The 25,552-nt window shown below is 40.6% G+C and overlaps 1 protein-coding gene across 1 annotated transcript in view; it reads right to left on the bottom strand.

Annotated features, from left to right (window-relative positions):
- Positions 1-25,552, bottom strand: part of LOC146782847 (uncharacterized) — a 263,565-nt gene that overhangs the window by 100,774 nt on the left and 137,239 nt on the right. The window contains exon 4 of the mRNA XM_085637254.1: positions 25,016-25,250. Within this exon, the coding sequence (XP_085493380.1) occupies positions 25,016-25,250 (235 nt within the window). The remainder of the gene's footprint in view (positions 1-25,015; positions 25,251-25,552) is intronic.

Consider the following 25,552-nt stretch of genomic DNA (forward strand, 5'->3'; position numbering starts at 1 on the left):
TTCTTATGGATTTCAGGGCTACTTCTGACAATTTGGGATCTCATTGAAATTCCCTTTCTGAAAGTGATGGTGGGATTGTCTAAGAGATCAGGAGCCAAAACTGCATCTGTGAGAAATATCGCCCAATTTCGTTTAATAATTGACTTTATTTGTCTTTCTTGTTGGTTGAAAGTGAGGATGAGTCTGGGCACATTGACTTCTTGTGTCTGGTCTATGCTTTAGGTTTTTGGCTCTAGCAGGGATTCTCTTGGTTTGAGGGCCACTTTGGCCACTGCCTCATTGAGGATAGATGTACTATATCCTCTCCGTCTGAATCTCATTAATGCTTCTTGTGTGCACATCTCCTGATCTTCTGTGGTACTACATATTATTTTTATTCTAAGGAGCTCCCCATAGGGTATACTCCTTACCAAGTGTTTGGGGTGAGCACTAGACGCATGGAGTGTCGAGTTTCCAGCTGTTGTTTTTCTCTGTAGAGTGGTTGTAATGTGTCCTTCATTAATGGATACTCTCACATCTAGAAAGTTATCACTCTTTTTGCTGATGTATGAGGTGAATCTTAAGTTGGCAGAATTGTTGTTGATGTTCTTTATGAACAGAGTGGCACTTTCCTCATTGCCCTGCCAAACAATAAAGACATCATCTCTATACCGAAGCCAATGCTTCTCATGCTTGGTATACATTACTGAATGTGTTGACCTGAGGGCCTGCTCCTCCCACCAGCCCACCGTGAGGCAGGCGTAGCTGGGTGAGAAGCAGGACCCCATAGCCACGCCCCTCAGTTGTTTGTACATTTCATTTCCAAACATGAAGTAGTTGTTGTTGAGGCTCCATGCTATGCATTCCATGATAGTTTTGTTGTGTTCATAACATTCTGCAGGCCTCGTAGCTAGGAAATGTTTGATCTCCGCAAGTCCTGTTTGGTGATCGATGCATGTATACAATGACTCTATATCTAGAATTATGAACCTCATGTCATCTCCCCATTGTATATTCTTGATTTTGTTCAAAAGGTCTCCTGTATCTTTTACGTAGGTCGGGAGATCTTTAACCAAGCTTTGTAAAAAATAGTCCACATACTATTGATGGCAGAGATTATGGGTCGCCCTGGGATTTGGCTGATATTTTTGTGAGTTTTTGGCACAAAATAGATTGATGGAATCACCGGATATTCTACCCATAGGAATTTAAATTCTTCTCCTGATATCATGCCATCTCGTTTGAATTGATGGAGCTTTTTGGTCAATGTTTTCTTAGCTTTATTGTAATCCTTCATGTTGGATTTACCATAGCATGCTTGATAAGATAGTTGTCTGTGTGCTTCTTTTGTTTATTCTGCTTGAGGGCCTAGCACTATGTTGCCTCCTTTATCTGACTGCTTGACAACCACCTCGTGGTTGTTGCTCAGTTTGTTGATCAATTTGATGTATTCGTTCTCTTTATATTGTTTTTGCCGTTTCTTCTGATTTATTCGATGGTACAATTTCTTAATGTCCTCTGTGACTCTCTCATGGAATATATCAATAGAGTCTTTGGGCATAGAAGGAATAAACGAGGATTTTCTCTTGAATGGGCTACTTCCTGCCCCTTGTTGTGTGATTTCTGATTGTTGGAGCTGTTCTTGTGTTGACATCTCTGGCTGTTGAATTTCAATGTTGCTACTGGTTTCAGCCATAATGGCTTGTGCTGCGAGCAATACAGGGACATCCGAAACTAAAAGGTTGCTTTTTCTGCCTTGTTGTAATGACTGTTCAGTGCGGTTAGTTTCTAAACCATTTTTGATGATAAAAAACGTTATTAGTTTCAATTTGCGGATGTAACTGAAGATATTGATCCTTGTTTGTGCATAATTGAAATCATTAGGTGGGCAGAATGCTAACCCCAACATGATCACTTGTTTTTCTGTATCTGTCAATTGTATTGTTGAAAGATTGATGATGGTTTTGTCTTCCTTCATGTTCATCTGCGGCAGTATCTTCTTTTTGGTTTTGCATTTTAATTTTTTCCGCCTGTCTCTCCTTTTTGCGTTCCTGTATTTACGGGTGGCTGTGTTTGTTTCCGCGCCCTCTATATATATATATATATATTTTTTTTTTCAAAGAAGTCGTTATCCCAAAACTCCAGAATAACTTCCAGCGGCACACCAGAGGACGAGTTCAATAAGGATTTATTGCCTCAAAAACAAAACAGTACGACGCGTTTCGGCGAAGCCTTTGTCAAGCAATTTGACCTGTGCCCAATTCCCCATAGAAATAGGGGTTACCGTTTGTAAACAGAAAAACAATACTTCCCACAGACAGACATGATTAGAAAACAGACTGAAAATTGCGTTACATAAACTGTGTAAATTAAGAAATAAAAGGAAGATAAATATCCTATAATACGTCAGTACTGCATCTTAAAGCGCCAATGTTTTTCGCCAAAACAAAATTATGCTTGGAAAACACAATGCGTTGGAAAATATATACCACCGAGCTGACAGCTAATCAATACTAATCAGCTAGCGGTCGCAAATATCGACATACAAATTGAATGTCTGCAACCCTCACACATGTACATAAAATATATAAACGTGGTTATACATCGTGGTTAATTGGAGCTCATGTAATGGTGATGTACCCATTATATAGTATAAGTCGGCAAAGGCGGCATCACAAGGGGTAATGTACCCAGCGCATGACGTGCAGCAACAAGATTCATGTAGATATTTATCATACAATTAAATCTGCAGTTGATCGGGGAAGCGTTATAACATTTCATATATAAGGCAGGATATGCATACAACAAACATTTAAAATAGTGGACCAAAGATTACCAGGGGTAATGTACCCTGTACCTAATAACCAATAACATATTATTATAAGGCATGACTACTTCTGTTGCATTACACTGCCTTTCAAATAGACATGTATGTTTTTCTGTAAAGGGCAAAGGTGTACATTTGTTCGTGATGAGAATATTTACAGTGATACTACGATATGAGGATCGTTGAGTGATAAGTGTGTAATAAGTATGAAAAAGATAGGATTAAAGGGTAAGGAGAAATGTGATCGCAGTTAAAGCCGGATAGCCAAAATACCGGCATACAGGCTTACTGCACTCTTCATGGTGCATAGGGCACAGAATCTTGGTCGCTACTATTGGACTTATCAGAAACTGCCCTATAATGCGATCACTATCAGAACTACCCCTCATAAAAGTGCGATCAAGTGAAATGTAACAGCAAAAGTGCTGACACATACAGAAAAGGAGAACGAGAAAATAGGGGGATAGGATTATTTATGACCTATGTGGGTTGCCAGTTCTTCCCCATAATTCATGCCATGTGGGATTTTTGTGTTCAAATCTATGATGTACTTGGATTCCATGATACGTAGGAGTTTCTCCCGGTCCCCACCTCTGGGGTGAGACAGGGTCCTGTCAATGCCGAAGAATTGGAGAAGATTTGAATTCCCCTGATGTTTTTCATGAAAATGTCTCGCGACAGGATAATTCAAATCGGCATTGGTTACTGCCCTCATGTGTTGTAACACACGTAATTTGAGTTGAAGTTTTGTGCTTCCTACGTATCGTAGGCCGCAAGGACATTCTAGGACATAGACACAGAACTCACTCGTACAAGTTATGAATTTGTTGATTACTCTTTTCTTCTTTTTTCTACCCTGTCCGGTGAAATAGCTGTCTCTGTTGGTACTATTCCTGCAAGCCTTGCAGGAATTGCATTTTTTGAAGCCCTTAGCCGTTCCCAGCCAAGTAGGGGTGGTGGGTATTTGCTGGTAGCTGTGGACCAAACAATCTCGGAGTGATTGGGGTTTCCTATAGGTTATGGCTGGAGCTTTCCCCACATGTTGCCCAATAATGGGATCCATCTCTAGGAGTCCCCAGTGCTTTTTCATAATTGTCCTTAACTGATTGGATCTGCCATTGAAAGTGGTAATGAATCTCGGTGGTCCACTGCTGTCTTTCGACTTATCTTTGGTTGAGAAAAGTGCCTCATTACGGGTAATAGCTTTAACTTTTTTGCTTGCGGCTTCAATGATCCCATCCTTGTAACCTCTCTGCCTAAATCTGTCCATCATGATGGTATGTTCTTTTTCAAAATTACTATCAGTACTGCAAATCCTTCGAGCCCGAAGGAATTCCCCATAGGGAATACTGTTTTTTAGTGGGGCCGGATGATTGCTATGGGCGTGCAATAAAGTATTGCCAGCCGTTTTCTTGCGGAAGAGGTTCGTGGTTATTTTCCCTCTATCGATAGTAATTGCAACATCTAGAAATTCGCAATATGACTGACTGATGGACTCAGTAAACTTGAGATTAAGGTCATTGTTGCCTAATTCCCGTATGAACTCCAATGCCAGATCCACCGGACCATCCCAGATCAGGAACAGGTCGTCAATATACCTGATCCAGATGGGGATGTGTTCGGTGTATCTGTCATTGGCCTCAACCCAGACTATCTGCTCCTCCCACCAGCCTAGGAAGAGATTGGCCAGGCTGGGGGCAAAACAAGTACCCATGGCAGTCCCTGCCTTCTGGCGGTAAAGTGTTTTATCAAAGAGAAAGATATTTTCGTTTAGGCCGTACAGCATCATTGTTTTTAACATTTGTGTGTGGTCCCATAGAGAGATATGTCTCTCCCTTAGGAAATACATGCACGCTTCTACTCCCTTCGATTGTTCAATACAGGTGTAGAGTGAGCACACATCAAGTGCTATCATATGATAGCTCTCCTCCCACGTTATGTCGTGAATGCGACGTAAAAAATCAGTACTGTCGCGACAATAGGATCTTAATCTGGTTACGAATGGTGACAGAAAATAATCCAGGAAAATTGAAGTGTTTTCTAGCAAACCTCCATTAGAGGATACTATAGGTCTACCTGGTGGTCTAGTGGGATGTTTGTGTATCTTAGGGAGTAGATAAAAACAGGGAATTCGTGGGTTGTCTGTTTTCAGAATAAGATATTCAGCCCTGTCTAGCATCCCTATTTCCCACCAGGATTTTAACATGTCATGATATCTTAAAATTGATGTTCTATATGTGTCCCAGCTGATTTCTTCATAGCATAGGGTGTCTGATAGTTGTCTACATGCTTCTTGATTGTATTGTTCCACATTCATGATGACAACATTTCCACCCTTATCAGAGGGTTTAATGATGATACTTTTATCGTCCATAAGCGTCTTTAGTGCATTCCTCTGAGGGCCAGATAGATTATCAATTTGTGATCTTGGTTGTTGATCTCTCATTTTCTTAATTTCCTGTATTATCACATTGCTGAAGGCCTCGATGTTATCATAGGGCACATTTGGGTTGAAAGTTGATTTAGGTCTCATTCCTGTATGATAGTGAGAACCTGGTTGGAGGCCTAGTGTCATCAGTGTGTTGGTCTTTTCCCTAGGAGAACAGTCATTGATATCTTCTTCCATCTGATGCAGTTCCAGTAGAAGATTGGCATCTTCCAAATTCAAGTCAGATGTTTGCTCAGTGAGATCACAACCTGGTCTTGGCATATTCGTTTTTGTAGCGGTCTTGTATAATTTGAATAATTTGAGCTTTCGAATGTATAGAAACAAATCAATACGTGTTGAGACAAAGTCCAAGTCTTTTTTGGGGCAGAATGATAGACCTAATTGTAACAGGGTCTTTTCTTGATTCGTAATTTCCCTAGATGAGAGGTTGATGACCGACAGATTAGTCGCAATAGAGGACAAGGCTGATGTTCCGTTTGAGACGGTTCTGCCTCCCCTCCTATTTCTTACTCGTCGTTTTTTCTGAATGTTCCTCTTCCTCTTCCTCTTCTTGTTCCTCTGCCTCTTCCCCTCTTTCCCTGTGGTTTCTCTTCCTGATCCTTCTTCTGTTTCAATAGGTGGAACTCGTGAAGGAAGGTGAGGGGTCTCGTGCCTAAAGGGGTACTTCGGGCTTCTGTGTCTGAACTCAGTTCCGAACTTGAATCAGTTGATATAACTGTTTGCTCTCTTTGTTTTTGTATTACATGTAGGTTTCTTTGAGCCCAATCGAATTTCTTGGCATACGTTAGAATACGCCCTTCGGCATAGTCTCTCTTGTCGCGTAAGAATTTACTTTGTTTTTTTGCTTTTATCGCATCCTCATAATTTTTTAATTTAGTTTCTAGATGTTTCTCAAAGTCAATGACTGTTTTGTCGTTTTTGAATTTACTCAGTTCCTGTCTTAATTCTGCCAATTCCTTTCTGGTATTCTCCAAATCGATCTGAGCATACTTAACCAACATTTCTAGCATGCCCCTGCATGTTTTGGCCATAAAGGACGACCACTCCTTCAATAGGTCAGGGTTCGGATTTTCGTAGGTGGGGATGATTGAGATTCGAAGTCCCCGTGGTACCCTATTAACCTCGATGTAATTGGTTAGCGACGTAATTTCCCACCATTTGTTGATCTCTCTTTTCGTTAATTTCTCGAGCAGAAACAATTTTTGCTTCAAGGATGGTTCCGTCGTACTACTCCCATTGCTCAATGGCGGTTCGGTTTGCTCCGTTCCCAGACTCTCATCGAAGAGTGAGAGAGCCTCCACTTTTCTCGTAGTCTCCCAATCACTCATAACAGTATAAAAGATGAATGTAGCTAATAGCGTGTCCTGGGGCACCCTCGCCGAAATCTTGGCGTGGGCGCTGCGTCTGCTCCTGATCAGTCAGCAATATACGTGTGATTCCGAAAGGTAGCTGCAGCACTAAAAGAGCATGACTAGTGGGCCCATCAAGGAAAACCCCCACCCTCCGGTGCGATCTCCCGATAAGGCCCCCAATCCGCCCCCAGTGCCCGCTTACCCTACTTATCGCACAATGCAGAGTCGGAGCGGCGGGAGCAGCTTTAGAGTAGGTTTTCGAAAGTCACTGTGAAGAGCCGCTCACCCTCCTGACGACGCCGGTGCCAGCAGCGGGCACAGTCCCGCTATGTATATTTTCAAAGAAGTCGTTATCCCAAAACTCCAGAATAACTTCCAGCGGCACACCAGAGGACGAGTTCAATAAGGATTTATTGCCTCAAAAACAAAACAGTACGACGCGTTTCGGCGAAGCCTTTGTCAAGCAATTTGACCTGTGCCCAATTCCCCATAGAAATAGGGGTTACCGTTTGTAAACAGAAAAACAATACTTCCCACAGACAGACATGATTAGAAAACAGACTGAAAATTGCGTTACATAAACTGTGTAAATTAAGAAATAAAAGGAAGATAAATATCCTATAATACGTCAGTACTGCATCTTAAAGCGCCAATGTTTTTCGCCAAAACAAAATTATGCTTGGAAAACACAATGCGTTGGAAAATATATACCACCGAGCTGACAGCTAATCAATACTAATCAGCTAGCGGTCGCAAATATCGACATACAAATTGAATGTCTGCAACCCTCACACATGTACATAAAATATATAAACGTGGTTATACATCGTGGTTAATTGGAGCTCATGTAATGGTGATGTACCCATTATATAGTATAAGTCGGCAAAGGCGGCATCACAAGGGGTAATGTACCCAGCGCATGACGTGCAGCAACAAGATTCATGTAGATATTTATCATACAATTAAATCTGCAGTTGATCGGGGAAGCGTTATAACATTTCATATATAAGGCAGGATATGCATACAACAAACATATAAAATAGTGGACCAAAGATTACCAGGGGTAATGTACCCTGTACCTAATAACCAATAACATATTATTATAAGGCATGACTACTTCTGTTGCATTACACTGCCTTTCAAATAGACATGTATGTTTTTCTGTAAAGGGCAAAGGTGTACATTTGTTCGTGATGAGAATGTTTACAGTGATATTACGATATGAGGATCGTTGAGTGATAAGTGTGTAATAAGTATGAAAAAGATAGGATTAAAGGGTAAGGAGAAATGTGATCGCAGTTAAAGCCGGATAGCCAAAATACCGGCATACAGGCTTACTGCACTCTTCATGGTGCATAGGGCACAGAATCTTGGTCGCTACTATTGGACTTATCAGAAACTGCCCTATAATGCGATCACTATCAGAACTACCCCTCATAAAAGTGCGATCAAGTGAAATGTAACAGCAAAAGTGCTGACACATACAGAAAAGGAGAACGAGAAAATAGGGGGATAGGATTATTTATGACCTATGTGGGTTGCCAGTTCTTCCCCATAATTCATGCCATGTGGGATTTTTGTGTTCAAATCTATGATGTACTTGGATTCCATGATACGTAGGAGTTTCTCCCGGTCCCCACCTCTGGGGTGAGACAGGGTCCTGTCAATGCCGAAGAATTGGAGAAGATTTGAATTCCCCTGATGTTTTTCATGAAAATGTCTCGCGACAGGATAATTCAAATCGGCATTGGTTACTGCCCTCATGTGTTGTAACACACGTAATTTGAGTTGAAGTTTTGTGCTTCCTACGTATCGTAGGCCGCAAGGACATTCTAGGACATAGACACAGAACTCACTCGTACAAGTTATGAATTTGTTGATTACTCTTTTCTTCTTTTTTCTACCCTGTCCGGTGAAATAGCTGTCTCTGTTGGTACTATTCCTGCAAGCCTTGCAGGAATTGCATTTTTTGAAGCCCTTAGCCGTTCCCAGCCAAGTAGGGGTGGTGGGTATTTGCTGGTAGCTGTGGACCAAATAATCTCGGAGTGATTGGGGTTTCCTATAGGTTATGGCTGGAGCTTTCCCCACATGTTGCCCAATAATGGGATCCATCTCTAGGAGTCCCCAGTGCTTTTTCATAATTGTCCTTAACTGATTGGATCTGCCATTGAAAGTGGTAATGAATCTCGGTGGTCCACTGCTGTCTTTCGACTTATCTTTGGTTGAGAAAAGTGCCTCATTACGGGTAATAGCTTTAACTTTTTTGCTTGCGGCTTCAATGATCCCATCCTTGTAACCTCTCTGCCTAAATCTGTCCATCATGATGGTATGTTCTTTTTCAAAATTACTATCAGTACTGCAAATCCTTTGAGCCCGAAGGAATTCCCCATAGGGAATACTGTTTTTTAGTGGGGCCGGATGATTGCTATGGGCGTGCAATAAAGTATTGCCAGCCGTTTTCTTGCGGAAGAGGTTCGTGGTTATTTTCCCTCTATCGATAGTAATTGCAACATCTAGAAATTCGCAATATGACTGACTGATGGACTCAGTAAACTTGAGATTAAGGTCATTGTTGCCTAATTCCCGTATGAACTCCAATGCCAGATCCACCGGACCATCCCAGATCAGGAACAGGTCGTCAATATACCTGATCCAGATGGGGATGTGTTCGGTGTATCTGTCATTGGCCTCAACCCAGACTATCTGCTCCTCCCACCAGCCTAGGAAGAGATTGGCCAGGCTGGGGGCAAAACAAGTACCCATGGCAGTCCCTGCCTTCTGGCGGTAAAGTGTTTTATCAAAGAGAAAGATATTTTCGTTTAGGCAGTACAGCATCATTGTTTTTAACATTTGTGTGTGGTCCCATAGAGTGATATGTCTCTCCCTTAGGAAATACATGCACGCTTCTACTCCCTTCGATTGTTCAATACAGGTGTAGAGTGAGCACACATCAAGTGCTCTCATATGATAGCTCTCCTCCCACGTTATGTCGTGAATGCGACGTAAAAAATCAGTACTGTCGCGACAATAGGATCTTAATCTGGTTACGAATGGTGACAGAAAATAATCCAGGAAAATTGAAGTGTTTTCTAGCAAACCTCCATTAGAGGATACTATAGGTCTACCTGGTGGTCTAGTGGGATGTTTGTGTATCTTAGGGAGTAGATAAAAACAGGGAATTCGTGGGTTGTCTGTTTTCAGAAAAAGATATTCAGCCCTGTCTAGCATCCCTATTTCCCACCAGGATTTTAACATGTCATGATATCTTAAAATTGATGTTCTATATGTGTCCCAGCTAATTTCTTCATAGCATAGGGTGTCTGATAGTTGTCTACATGCTTCTTGATTGTATTGTTCCACATTCATGATGACAACATTTCCACCCTTATCAGAGGGTTTAATGATGATACTTTTATCGTCCATAAGCGTCTTTAGGGCATTCCTCTGAGGGCCAGATAGATTATCAATTTGTGATCTTGGTTGTTGATCTCTCATTTTCTTAATTTCCTGTATTATCACATTGCTGAAGGCCTCGATGTTATCATAGGGCACATTTGGGTTGAAAGTTGATTTAGGTCTCATTCCTGTATGATAGTGAGAACCTGGTTGGAGGCCTAGTGTCATCAATGTGTTGGTCTTTTCCCTAGGAGAACAGTCATTGATATCTTCTTCCATCTGATGCAGTTCCAGTAGAAGATTGGCATCTTCCAAATTCAAGTCAGATGTTTGCTCAGTGAGATCACAACCTGGTCTTGGCATATTCGTTTTTGTAGCGGTCTTGTATAATTTCAATAATTTGAGCTTTCGAATGTATATAAACAAATCAATACGTGTTGAGACAAAGTCCAAGTCTTTTTTGGGGCAGAATGATAGACCTAATTGTAACAGGGTCTTTTCTTGATTCGTAATTTCCCTAGATGAGAGGTTGATGACCGACAGATTAGTCGCAATAGAGGACAAGGCTGATGTTCCGTTTGAGACGGTTCTGCCTCCCCTCCTATTTCTTACTCGTCGTTTTTTCTGAATGTTCCTCTTCCTCTTCTTGTTCCTCTGCCTCTTCCCCTCTTTCCCTGTGGTTTCTCTTCCTGATCCTTCTTCTGTTTCAATAGGTGGAACTCGTGAAGGAAGGTGAGGGGTCTCGTGCCTAAAGGGGTACTTCGGGCTTCTGTGTCTGAACTCAGTTCCGAACTTGAATCAGTTGATATAACTGTTTGCTCTCTTTGTTTTTGTATTACATGTAGGTTTCTTTGAGCCCAATCGAATTTCTTGGCATACGTTAGAATACGCCCTTCGGCATAGTCTCTCTTGTCGCGTAAGAATTTACTTTGTTTTTTTGCTTTTATCGCATCCTCATAATTTTTTTATTTAGTTTCTAGATGTTTCTCAAAGTCAATGACTGTTTTGTCGTTTTTGAATTTACTCAGTTCCTGTCTTAATTCTGCCAATTCCTTTCTGGTATTCTCCAAATCGATCTGAGCATACTTAACCAACATTTCTAGCATGCCCCTGCATGTTTTGGCCATAAAGGACGACCACTCCTTCAATAGGTCAAGGTTCGGATTTTCGTAGGTGGGGATGATTGAGATTCGAAGTCCCCGTGGTACCCTATTAACCTCGATGTAATTGGTTAGCGATGTAATTTCCCACCATTTGTTGATCTCTCTTTTCGTTAATTTCTCGAGCAGAAACAATTTTTGCTTCAAGGATGGTTCCGTCGTACTACTCCCATTGCTCAATGGCGGTTCGGTTTGCTCCGTTCCCAGATTCTCATCGAAGAGTGAGAGAGCCTCCACTTTTCTCGTAGTCTCCCAATCACTCATAACAGTATAAAAGATGAATGTAGCTAATAGCGTGTCCTGGGGCACCCTCGCCGAAATCTTGGCGTGGGCGCTGCGTCTGCTCCTGATCAGTCAGCAATATACGTGTGATTCCGAAAGGTAGCTGCAGCACTAAAAGAGCATGACTAGTGGGCCCATCAAGGAAAACCCCCACCCTCCGGTGCGATCTCCCGATAAGGCCCCCAATCCGCCCCCAGTGCCCGCTTACCCTACTTATCGCACAATGCAGAGTCGGAGCGGCGGGAGCAGCTTTAGAGTAGGTTTTCGAAAGTCACTGTGAAGAGCCGCTCACCCTCCTAACGACGCCGGTGCCAGCAGCGGGCACAGTCCCGCTATGTATATTTTCAAAGAAGTCGTTATCCCAAAACTCCAGAATAACTTCCAGCGGCACACCAGAGGACGAGTTCAATAAGGATTTATTGCCTCAAAAACAAAACAGTACGACGCGTTTCGGCGAAGCCTTTGTCAAGCAATTTGACCTGTGCCCAATTCCCCATAGAAATAGGGGTTACCGTTTGTAAACAGAAAAACAATACTTCCCACAGACAGACATGATTAGAAAACAGACTGAAAATTGTGTTACATAAACTGTGTAAATTAAGAAATAAAAGGAAGATAAATATCCTATAATACGTCAGTACTGCATCTTAAAGCGCCAATGTTTTTCGCCAAAACAAAATTATGCTTGGAAAACACAATGCGTTGGAAAATATATACCACCGAGCTGACAGCTAATCAATACTAATCAGCTAGCGGTCGCAAATATCGACATACAAATTGAATGTCTGCAACCCTCACACATGTACATAAAATATATAAACGTGGTTATACACCGTGGTTAATTGGAGCTCATGTAATGGTGATGTACCCATTATATAGTATAAGTCGGCAAAGGCGGCATCACAAGGGGTAATGTACCCAGCGCATGACGTGCAGCAACAAGATTCATGTAGATATTTATCATACAATTAAATCTGCAGTTGATCGGGGAAGCGTTATAACATTTCATATATAAGGCAGGATATGCCTACAACAAACATATAAAATAGTGGACCAAAGATTACCAGGGGTAATGTACCCTGTACCTAATAACCAATAACATATTATTATAAGGCATGACTACTTCTGTTGCATTACACTGCCTTTCAAATAGACATGTATGTTTTTCTGTAAAGGGCAAAGGTGTACATTTGTTCGTGATGAGAATATTTACAGTGATACTACGATATGAGGATCGTTGAGTGATAAGTGTGTAATAAGTATGAAAAAGATAGGATTAAAGGGTAAGGAGAAATGTGATCGCAGTTAAAGCCGGATAGCCAAAATACCGGCATACAGGCTTACTGCACTCTTCATGGTGCATAGGGCACAGAATCTTGGTCGCTACTATTGGACTTATCAGAAACTGCCCTATAATGCGATCACTATCAGAACTACCCCTCATAAAAGTGCGATCAAGTGAAATGTAACAGCAAAAGTGCTGACACATACAGAAAAGGAGAACGAGAAAATAGGGGGATAGGAATATTTATGACCTATGTGGGTTGCCAGTTCTTCCCCATAATTCATGCCATGTGGGATTTTTGTGTTCAAATCTATGATGTACTTGGATTCCATGATACGTAGGAGTTTCTCCCGGTCCCCACCTCTGGGGTGAGACAGGGTCCTGTCAATGCCGAAGAATTGGAGAAGATTTGAATTCCCCTGATGTTTTTCATGAAAATGTCTCGCGACAGGATAATTCAAATTGGCATTGGTTACTGCCCTCATGTGTTGTAACACACGTAATTTGAGTTGAAGTTTTGTGCTTCCTACGTATCGTAGGCCGCAAGGACATTCTAGGACATAGACACAGAACTCACTCGTGCAAGTTATGAATTTGTTGATTACTCTTTTCTTCTTTTTTCTACCCTGTCCGGTGAAATAGCTGTCTCTGTTGGTACTATTCCTGCAAGCCTTGCAGGAATTGCATTTTTTGAAGCCCTTAGCCGTTCCCAGCCAAGTAGGGGTGGTGGGTATTTGCTGGTAGCTGTGGACCAAACAATCTCGGAGTTATTTGGGTTTCCTATAGGTTATGGCTGGAGCTTTCCCCACATGTTGCCCAATAATGGGATCCATCTCTAGGAGTCCCCAGTGCTTTTTCATAATTGTCCTTAACTGATTGGATCTGCCATTGAAAGTGGTAATGAATCTCGGTGGTCCACTGCTGTCTTTCGACTTATCTTTGGTTGAGAAAAGTGCCTCATTACGGGTAATAGCTTTAACTTTTTTGCTTGCGGCTTCAATGATCCCATCCTTGTAACCTCTCTGCCTAAATCTGTCCATCATGATGGTATGTTCTTTTTCAAAATTACTATCAGTACTGCAAATCCTTCGAGCCCGAAGGAATTCCCCATAGGGAATACTGTTTTTTAGTGGGGCCGGATGATTGCTATGGGCGTGCAATAAAGTATTGCCAGCCGTTTTCTTGCGGAAGAGGTTAGTGGTTATTTTCCCTCTATCGATAGTAATTGCAACATCTAGAAATTCGCAATATGACTGACTGATGGACTCAGTAAACTTGAGATTAAGGTCATTGTTGCCTAATTCCCGTATGAACTCCAATGCCAGATCCACCGGACCATCCCAGATCAGGAACAGGTCGTCAATATACCTGATCCAGATGGGGATGTGTTCGGTGTATCTGTCATTGGCCTCAACCCAGACCATCTGCTCCTCCCACCAGCCTAGGAAGAGATTGGCCAGGCTGGGGGCAAAACAAGTACCCATGGCAGTCCCTGCCTTCTGGCGGTAAAGTGTTTTATCAAAGAGAAAGATATTTTCGTTTAGGCAGTACAGCATCATTGTTTTTAACATTTGTGTGTGGTCCCATAGAGAGATATGTCTCTCCCTTAGGAAATACATGCACGCTTCTACTCCCTTCGATTGTTCAATACAGGTGTAGAGTGAGCACACATCAAGTGCTATCATATGATAGCTCTCCTCCCACGTTATGTCGTGAATGCGACGTAAAAAATCAGTACTGTCGCGACAATAGGATCTTAATCTAGTTACGAATGGTGACAGAAAATAATCCAGGAAAATTGAAGTGTTTTCTAGCAAACCTCCATTAGAGGATACTATAGGTCTACCTGGTGGTCTAGTGGGATGTTTGTGTATCTTAGGGAGTAGATAAAAACAGGGAATTCGTGGGTTGTCTGTTTTCAGAAAAAGATATTCAGCCCTGTCTAGCATCCCTATTTCCCACCAGGATTTTAACATGTCATGATATCTTAAAATTGATGTTCTATATGTGTCCCAGCTAATTTCTTCATAGCATAGGGTGTCTGATAGTTGTCTACATGCTTCTTGATTGTATTGTTCCACATTCATGATGACAACATTTCCACCCTTATCAGAGGGTTTAATGATGATACTTTTATCGTCCATAGGCGTCTTTAGTGCATTCCTCTGAGGGCCAGATAGATTATCAATTTGTGATCTTGGTTGTTGATCTCTCATTTTCTTAATTTCCTGTATTATCACATTGCTGAAGGCCTCGATGTTATCATAGGGCACATTTGGGTTGAAAGTTGATTTAGGTCTCATTCCTGTATGATAGTGAGAACCTGGTTGGAGGCCTAGTGTCATCAATGTGTTGGTCTTTTCCCTAGGAGAACAGTCATTGATATCTTCTTCCATCTGATTCAGTTCCAGTAGAAGATTGGCATCTTCCAAATTCAAGTCAGATGTTTGCTCAGTGAGATCACAACCTGGTCTTGGCATATTCGTTTTTGTAGCGGTCTTGTATAATTTCAATAATTTGAGCTTTCGAATGTATAGAAACAAATCAATACGTGTTGAGACAAAGTCCAAGTCTTTTTTGGGGCAGAATGATAGACCTAATTGTAACAGGGTCTTTTCTTGATTCGTAATTTCCCTAGATGAGAGGTTGATGACCGACAGATTAGTCGCAATAGAGGACAAGGCTGATGTTCCGTTTGAGACGGTTCTGCCTCCCCTCCTATTTCTTACTCGTCGTTTTTTCTGAATGTTCCTCTTCCTCTTCCTCTTCTTGTTCCTCTGCCTCTTCCCCTCTTTCCCTGTGGTTTCTCTTCCTGATCCTTCTTCTGTTTCAATAGGTGGAACTCGTGAAGGAAGGTGAGGGGTCTCGTGCCTAAAGGGGTACTTCGGGCTTCTGTGTCTGAACTCAGTTCCGAACTTGAATCAGTTGATATAACTGTTTGCTCTCTTTGTTTTTGTATTACATGTAGGTTTCTTTGAGCCCAATCGAATTTCTTGGCATACGTTAGAATACGCCCTTCGGCATAGTCTCTCTTGTCGCGTAAGAATTTACGTTGTTTTTTTGCTTTTATCGCATCCTCATAATTTTTTAATCAAGTCAATGACTGTTTTGTCGTTTTTGAATTTACTCAGTTCCTGTCTTAATTCCGCTCAGATCTATTTGGAGAATACCAGAAAGGAATTGGCAGAATTAAGACAGGAACTGAGTAGATTCAAAAACGACAAAACAGTCATTGACTTTGAGAAACATCTAGAAACTAAATTAAAAAATTATGAGGATGCGATAAAAGCAAAAAAACAAAGAGAGCAAACAGTTATATCAACTGATTCAAGTTCGGAAATTACGAATCAAGAAAAGACCCTGTTACAATTAGGTCTATCATTCTGCCCCAAAAAAGACTTGGACTTTGTCTCAACACGTATTGATTTGTTTCTATACATTCGAAAGCTCAAATTATTGAAATTATACAAGACCGCTACAAAAACGAATATGCCAAGACCAGGTTGTGATCTCACTGAGCAAACATCTGACTTGAATTTGGAAGATGCCAATCTTCTACTGGAACTGCATCAGATGGAAGAAGATATCAATGACTGTTCTCCTAGGGAAAAGACCAACACATTGATGACACTAGGCCTCCAACCAGGTTCTCACTATCATACAGGAATGAGACCTAAATCAACTTTCAACCCAAATGTGCCCTATGATAACATCGAGGCCTTCAGCAATGTGATAATACAGGAAATTAAGAAAATGAGAGATCAACAACCAAGATCACAAATTGATAATCTATCTGGCCCTCAGAGGAATGCACTAAAGACGCTTATGGACGATAAAAGTATCATCATTAAACCCTCTGATAAGGGTGGAAATGTTGTCATCATGAATGTGGAACAATACAATCAAGAAGCATGTAGACAACTATCAGACACCCTATGCTATGAAGAAATTAGCTGGGACACATATAGAACATCAATTTTAAGATATCATGACATGTTAAAATCCTGGTGGGAAATAGGGATGCTAGACAGGGCTGAATATCTTTTTCTGAAAACAGACAACCCACGAATTTCCTGTTTTTATCTACTCCCTAAGATACACAAACATCCCACTAGACCACCAGGTAGACCTATAGTATCCTCTAATGGAGGTTTGCTAGAAAACACTTCAATTTTCCTGGATTATTTTCTGTCACCATTCGTAACCAGATTAAGATCCTATTGTCGCGACAGTACTGATTTTTTACGTCGCATTCACGACATAACGTGGGAGGAGAGCTATCATATGATAGCACTTGATGTGTGCTCACTCTACACCTGTATTGAAAAATCGAAGGGAGTAGAAGCGTGCATGTATTTCCTAAGGGAGAGACATATCTCTCTATGGGACCACACACAAATGTTAAAAACAATGATGCTGTACTGCCTAAACGAAAATATCTTTCTCTTTGATAAAACACTTTACCGCCAGAAGGCAGGGACTGCCATGGGTACTTGTTTTGCCCCCAGCCTGGCCAATCTCTTCCTAGGCTGGTGGGAGGAGCAGATAGTCTGGGTTGAGGCCAATGACAGATACACCGAACACATCCCCATCTGGATCAGGTATATTGACGACCTGTTCCTGATCTGGGATGGTCCGGTGGATCTGGCATTGGAGTTCATACGGGAATTAGGCAACAATTACCTTAATCTCAAGTTTACTGAGTCCATCAGTCAGTCATATTGCGAATTTCTAGATGTTGCAATTACTATCGATAGAGGGAAAATAACCACGAACCTCTTCCGCAAGAAAACGGCTGGCAATACTTTATTGCACGCCCATAGCAATCATCCGGCCCCACTAAAAAACAGTATTCCCTATGGGGAATTCCTTCGGGCTCGAAGGATTTGCAGTACTGATAGTAATTTTGAAAAAGAACATACCATCATGATGGACAGATTTAGGCAGAGAGGTTACAAGGATGGGATCATTGAAGCCGCAAGCAAAAAAGTTAAAGCTATTACCCGTAATGAGGCACTTTTCTCAACCAAAGATAAGTCGAAAGACAGCAGTGGACCACCGAGATTCATTACCACTTTCAATGGCAGATCCAATCAGTTAAGGACAATTATGAAAAAGCACTGGGGACTCCTAGAGATGGATCCCATTATTGGGCAACATGTGGGGAAAGCTCCAGCCATAACCTATAGGAAACCCCAATCACTCCGAGATTGTTTGGTCCACAGCTACCAGCAAATACCCACCACCCCTACTTGGCTGGGAACGGCTAAGGGCTTCAAAAAATGCAATTCCTGCAAGGCTTGCAGGAATAGTACCAACAGAGACAGCTATTTCACCGGACAGGGTAGAAAAAAGAAGAAAAGAGTAATCAACAAATTCATAACTTGCACGAGTGAGTTCTGTGTCTATGTCCTAGAATGTCCTTGCGGCCTACGATACGTAGGAAGCACAAAACTTCAACTCAAATTACGTGTGTTACAACACATGAGGGCAGTATCCAATGCCGATTTGAATTATCCTGTCGCGAGACATTTTCATGAAAAACATCAGGGGAATTCAAATCTTCTCCAATTCTTCGGCATTGACAGGACCCTGTCTCACCCCAGAGGTGGGGACCGGGAGAAACTCCTACGTATCATGGAATCCAAGTACATCATAGATTTGAACACAAAAATCCCACATGGCATGAATTATGGGGAAGAACTGGCAACCCACATAGGTCATAAATAATCCTATCCCCCTATTTTCTCGTTCTCCTTTTCTGTATGTGTCAGCACTTTTGCTGTTACATTTCACTTGATCGCACTTTTATGAGGGGTAGTTCTGATAGTGATCGCATTATAGGGCAGTTTCTGATAAGTCCAATAGTAGCGACCAAGATTCTGTGCCCTATGCACCATGAAGAGTGCAGTAAGCCTGTATGCCGGTATTTTGGCTATCCGGCTTTAACTGCGATCACATTTCTCCTTACCCTTTAATCCTATCTTTTTCATACTTATTACACACTTATCACTCAACGATCCTCATATCGTAGTATCACTGTAAATATTCTCATCACGAACAAATGTACACCTTTGCCCTTTACAGAAAAACATACATGTCTATTTGAAAGGCAGTGTAATGCAACAGAAGTAGTCATGCCTTATAATAATATGTTATTGTTTATTAGGTACAGGGTACATTACCCCTGGTAATCTTTGGTCCACTATTTTATATGTTTGTTGTATGCATATCCTGCCTTATATATGAAATGTTATAACGCTTCCCCGATCAACTGCAGATTTAATTGTATGATAAATATCTACATGAATCTTGTTGCTGCACGTCATGCGCTGGGTACATTACCCCTTGTGATGCCGCCTTTGCCGACTTATCTATATAATGGGTACATCACCATTACATGAGCTCCAATTAACCACGATGTGTAACCACGTTTATATATTTTATGTACATGTGTGAGGGTTGCAGACATTCAATTTGTATGTCGATATTTGCGACCGCTAGCTGATTAGTATTGATTAGCTGTCAGCTCGGTGGTATATATTTTCCAACGCATTGTGTTTTCCAAGCATAATTTTGTTTTGGCGAAAAACATTGGCGCTTTAAGATGCAGTACTGACGTATTATAGGATATTTATCTTCCTTTTATTTCTTAATTTACACAGTTTATGTAACGCAATTTTCAGTCTGTTTTCTAATCATGTCTGTCTGTGGGAAGTATTGTTTTTCTGTTTACAAACGGTAACCCCTATTTCTATGGGGAATTGGGCACAGGTCAAATTGCTTGACAAAGGCTTCGCCGAAACGCGTCGTACTGTTTTGTTTTTGAGGCAATAAATCCTTATTGAACTCGTCCTCTGGTGTGCCGCTGGAAGTTATTCTGGAATTTTGGGATAACGACTTCTTTGAAAATATACATAGCGGGACTGTGCCCGCTGCTGGCACCGGCGTCGTCAGGAGGGTGAGCGGCTCTTCACAGTGACTTTCGAAAACCATATATATATATATATATATATATATATATATATATATATATATAAATATATGCACCAACAAGATACTCTCGTAACCTCCTTACGGCGAACTGAAAGAAAACGAACACCAAGATAAATGCGGCAAGTTGTTTTATTTCTCACTCCTCAATCCCCGTGAGGCGTTTCGAGCACCAAGTGCCCTCGATCACACAAAGAGAGTGCAGTACGCCATACTTTTTTTATATGCTTGGTGAAAACACCCTTTCCCCCTTCAATCACGTGATAATAGACAGCGAGGAAACCCTTCCAATTCAAATTTGCTCGTGAACAAATACGCTGCTTTGCACCTTAGTTCACAGGTATAATGATACATATACCAATATACTGAATACTCTCATTTCCATTTTTCAGTATTTCAGAAGTCATATTTGTGTGCAGTAAATAAATAAATAAATAATGTGTTAAAAATTTAGATATGCATAAATAATTAAATTATACATATTATCACACAAACATAAATACTTGTATGTAAACAAATGTAAACGCTTTTGGCAATATTAGTGCATAAATGCTCATGCCTAGTCTAATTTCTTTGAATCATTTCTAACTGCTCAAATGCTGTTAATCTACTCGTATTTTCAATATACCGAACCTTGAGTATTTTATATCTATATAAAGATATAGGAGGCATTTCTTTTTTATTTCATTTGTTCTTATTAAGCAGCAATTTCTGATGTAAAGGGTTTCCTACATATCATGTGCAAAACTGTGTTATCTGTGAAATAAAGTGCATAGTGCTGTATGAATAGATGTAACTAAAAAGTGCTAGTGCATGTGCTTTTTGTTCTAATAATATTTGATCAGGTGTTAAAAACAATTTATAATGTATATTTACAATTTGTCAGCAGCGGATGAGTTTAATCTGTTCATATTCATAGATATAGCCCTATTAATAACTCCATAGGGGATACTATATCATCTTAATCAGTTAAAATCTCTGATTGTTACAAATAATACGGACAGTGGATCTGTTAAATGTTTTGGATTAAAAAATCTATAATTTCCAGTTCTAAAGAATTAATTAATTTATATTAGATTAATACATAAAAAGGTCTAAAAATAGCTCTGTAAAAAGATATATAAAAAGGCCTATAAAAAGGTGTGCAAAACTTCAGTGGTATTCAGCCCATTTGGTGTCTTGCTGTCAAGTTCTAAAATAAATCGTGTTTCTAGCTACCTTAACAAACATTCCCTGTTACCCCCTCTACAGAGGACTGGAATCGCATCAATTACATTATATGTTAGGCACTTGACATCTTTACTATGCACATCCTTAACGTGTCGGGCTACCGGATAGGATGAGTCACTATTCACGATTGCCCTTAAGTGTTGTAGTATTCTGACATGCACCTGCAGCTTAGTACTTCCCACATATCTTAGCCCGCAGGTGCACGTCAGAACATATACTGCATGATCTGTCCTGCAGTTATAATTACCCTTCATGGCAATCTCATTCTGACCAAATGGAGTCATATAGCCTGTCATGTTAACTCCGAACTTGCAATCCCGAAATGACGAACATCTATAAAAGCCTTGCCTGGGTTTTAACCAAGTGCCAGTGCTACTTAGCTCTGGACTGTTCTTGGCTAATTTAGACCCCATAGAGTGTGTTTTTCTGAATGTGATGGTGAGGTTGCTGGAAAGTCTAGTGCCAAGGACATTGTCTGTAAGGACAATTGGCCAATTTTTCTTTATTATGGCTCTTATTTTCCTTTCTTGTAGACTATATGTTGTTATCAGTCTTGGTGTTTCTTCCTCAGCAGGCCTTTTATCTTTTTCTCTTGTTTGTGAAAGCAGTGATATTCTAGGTCGGTTCTCAGCTTTATCTACTGCCTCGGTCTGTATCCTTGTACTATAGCCTCTCTTTTTTAATCTTATAAGGGCCTCTAGTTTGCAGCTCTCGAAATCCTCCGTTGAGCTACATATATGTTTTAACAGTAAAATTTTGCCATATGGGATACTGCTGATAAGGTGCTTTGGATGCACACTGCTTGCATGTAATGTTGCATTTCCCGCTTTCGGTCTTCTATATACAATTGTCGCCAATTTTCCTTGACTAGCATAGACACTTACATCTAAAAATTCAATATTGGAGTTACTTATCTGTGCTGTAAAATTCAAATTCATGCAATTAACATTGATTATCTCAACAAAATGTCTAGCACTCCCCATATCACCCTTCCATACAATAATAACATCATCGATATAGCGTAACCAATGAACCACATGTTTGGAAAACAAATCCTAATGTAATGTAATGTTTCATGAGCACCTGTTCCTCCCAATAGCCTACGTGCAAACACGCATAGCTAGGAGAGAAACAGGCCCCCATTGCTACTCCTTGTATTTGTCTGTAGACATCTTTGCCAAACAGAAAATAATTGTTATGTAAGCTCCAGGAAATAGGGGAAAGTAACATCTTGTTGTGTTGATGATATTTACAAGGCCTAGTATCAAGGAAATGTCTGACAGTATTCATACCCGTCACATGCTCAATGCTCGTGTACAGTGACTCTCTGTCCAATGAGATTAATACCAAATCATCTGTCCATACAATGTCACTGATCTTAGATAAAAAGTCTCCTGTATCTTTTACATATGAGGGTCAATTCTTAACCAAGTCCAAGTATATATCAGTCTATCTGTGTATATAAAAAAACAAATTATAAATATTTAGCGTGCTCTGTCCTGTTTTTGACATTTGATCCTGATGAAACATATGTGTTTGTTTAATTCATTTGAGTGTAACGGCCAAGGGGCACTTTTTTCATTAATTATTTTCACTGGTTACCCCAAGCCCCTTGCACAATTATTGAGCAGGGCACACTCTACTCTTCATTGGTGTAGCTTTTATTAGAAGCAGCTGACATCAATACAGCAGCCACCAAATTTAATACCTGAATCTCGGTTGCTCTTAATGCTCACATCCCTCCTAACCATCGTGGTTTGCATTGCAAGTCTCTACCCTACCCCCCAAGTACTCTGATGAATCACATGATAGTAAGTGCAGTGTTAAAGCTCTAGAATGTATGTGAAGAAAATCTTATATAATCGTTGGCAATGAGAACTATAGAACCATAATAAAAACTACCAGTGCTTAACCCATTGCACACATTAGACTACTTTGTCAAGAAAATTGGTACCACTGCATTACCGTCAGAGAGATGTATTCCATTCTTAAATGCTTTCTTCATCCCCATGCCTCTAACATTATCTGTACTGAGGAGCTCTGCACTATCTCTCCTACGTTTATCAAGACAATAGTCCCAAAATTCAGTTTGCTTTTACTTTACAACCTCTTGTTGATGTTTTACCTTCCTTGCCATGTGTCACTGCATTGCCTTTGAACTACAGCCCAGTCAAAGCACATTGTACATGAGGCCTATAAATTAAATGCTTCACGTGGGCTGCAGCAATCATTGTGCCACCCAATAACAAAGCATTGTAAAACGTATCTCCAATCCTGCCCTTGCGGCCTGTGTTTGTAGTTTTAACTTACCGCTTTGACTTGGTAAAATAAAGATTTGCCATACCTGCAAGGTACCTTTTTTTTTTAGCACTTATTAGTCTTCCCTAAAGTTGGTCCTAAATGCACATAAGGCAGGGTTCATGGTATTTAAAAAGTAGGACATGTATATTTAAGTTTTTGAAGTCCTGGCAGTGAAAAAACAACAAAGTCATTTTTCACTGTGACAAGGCTGCCCCTCCCATAGGAAAACACTATGTTACATGATACGAATTTATAATGCTTAACGTCCGTTTGGGAGCAGCTAGAACCGTGACTAAAGGACTCATTTTAAAAGAAATTTAAAATCCAACTTAATGGTCAAGTCGGATTTCATATTACTGGTTTAGAAATGACATTTTTAGAAAGTTGTAATATCTCTGCTCCCATTGACTACAAGGACCATAAACAGTTCCCTCTATTTCAGATTAGCAATGAAGACCTGGCTTTTTGTAAAACTGGGACACCTCTTACTCTCAGGTTACAAGTCATATCAGAAATATAAGTTAAATACAACTTATCGCTCACCTTTACATTCCGCTTCATTCGCAAAACAGCATGCCTCTGCACCAAGTGTGGAGCACACTCTCCTGACATGCAAAAAAATAAAAACACACCTCTACTAACACCCTTCGATAACCACAGACCAGGCCCAACTAATGAATTAGCTGAAGCCAACCAGAAAGCACTTGGAACCCTTGTAAAGGAGGAGAAAATCTATAACATAGGACAATGTTTTCTGTTCTACCGGGGTTGCACACTTTTATGAAACAGTGAAGACTTCTGGTGCTATCAAATTGCGATAAGATCTCAGGAATCCAACGATATGCCTGTATCTCAGGTTTGCATGACAATGTGTGATATGGCAACCCTGGAGTCTGGTATCTGCAGTTAGGAGAAGAGTTAGAAACACCAGCACAACTCGTTCAGCCAGATTGTCAACCACCAACTCCCACCATGTAATCCATGGCAGTGCTCATTTGGTGGTAATCTAGATTGTTTGGTGCCCAGAAACATAGGAACTGATGCATCATGATGCATTACACGTATGAGTTGCATCTAGCCCATGCTATGAGACAAGCGCCGAATATCAAGTTTCTTTGAGAGTAAATCTGAACAAAATGACAATGTTCCATCTTCAATGGTCTGGTAGGTACTGAAGCAAATAGCACTGAGAAAATGCATCTGATCTACTGCCACTGAAAGAAAGAAGGTCCTTAAATGATTTCCGTGTTTATGAAAATAGCAAAAAGGCTGTGAGCTAACCATTTTCTGATTCATTATGTTGTATTTGCATATAATATGTAAAGGCAAAATATGCCAGATTTAAAAACAATTATTTGAAAGGTAATAAAAAAAAAGTTACAGTCTTTGTATAGTAACTTCCAAATAAGTAGGGAACTATCTGGACATATAATGTTTAGACATTTCGACCCTAGAAGAAGAACGGGAATGGTCTTTCTAAGGACAGTGATAATTTAAAAAGAGAAGTTACCAGTGTTAAAAAATTAAGACCACTGAAGTGTTAAATACAAATAATAACTCTGTAGAGCCATCAGTGTTGCGACACAATGAGGCCAAAAGGCTGATAGCAGAAATTCCGATGGGGTGCTCTCTTGAGTCCAACAAGCAAGCTCGCACAAGCCAAGAAGCATGCCGGGGAAGTACAGTCCTTTTGTGCTCCAAGAGAGTTTCTTGACACTACTGATCTAGCTTCATTACTTTTTCTCTAGGAACTGGACTCACCTGCATCAGGTGATGCCGTCCGATGTTGAAAGGGTGGTGAGGTAGACAGGGAAGAAAAATCTGGGACAGGTGATGTTTTCGCACTGGTCCAAGGAGAATGGTCTGAAGATCGCATAGATGTACTTCCATGCAGTGTAGACATCTCTGATGATTGGTCAGGGCCTTCCGTAGTCATCTTTCCAGGGAATGTAGACACTCCAGTGGACATCAGTGGAATGTAGGACATAGCGGTAGTCTTTATTGAGGAAAACATTATATGTGAACGTATTGCTTGTATACCAACAATTATATTAATACATTTTGTCATTTGATTAGCTGTGAAGTCCTATCTAGCCATATCCAAGCGATCAAACACACGCCAAACAACTGAATTTAATACCGCTAACTTCTTTTTGTAGAACATGCTATTGCAGTTTTACCATTTGATGACAGTGTAACTACTTCTTGTTATTATTACCAAACCTAATGCTACTCGTTGTATCGACTTCAGAAAGATGCGAGTTATGTGGCTGCACTGCGATATGAACCAATGTCTTG

The sequence above is a fragment of the Triturus cristatus genome, chromosome 12 (assembly GCF_964204655.1).
Source record: "Triturus cristatus chromosome 12, aTriCri1.1, whole genome shotgun sequence".
Lineage (NCBI taxonomy): Eukaryota > Metazoa > Chordata > Amphibia > Caudata > Salamandridae > Triturus > Triturus cristatus.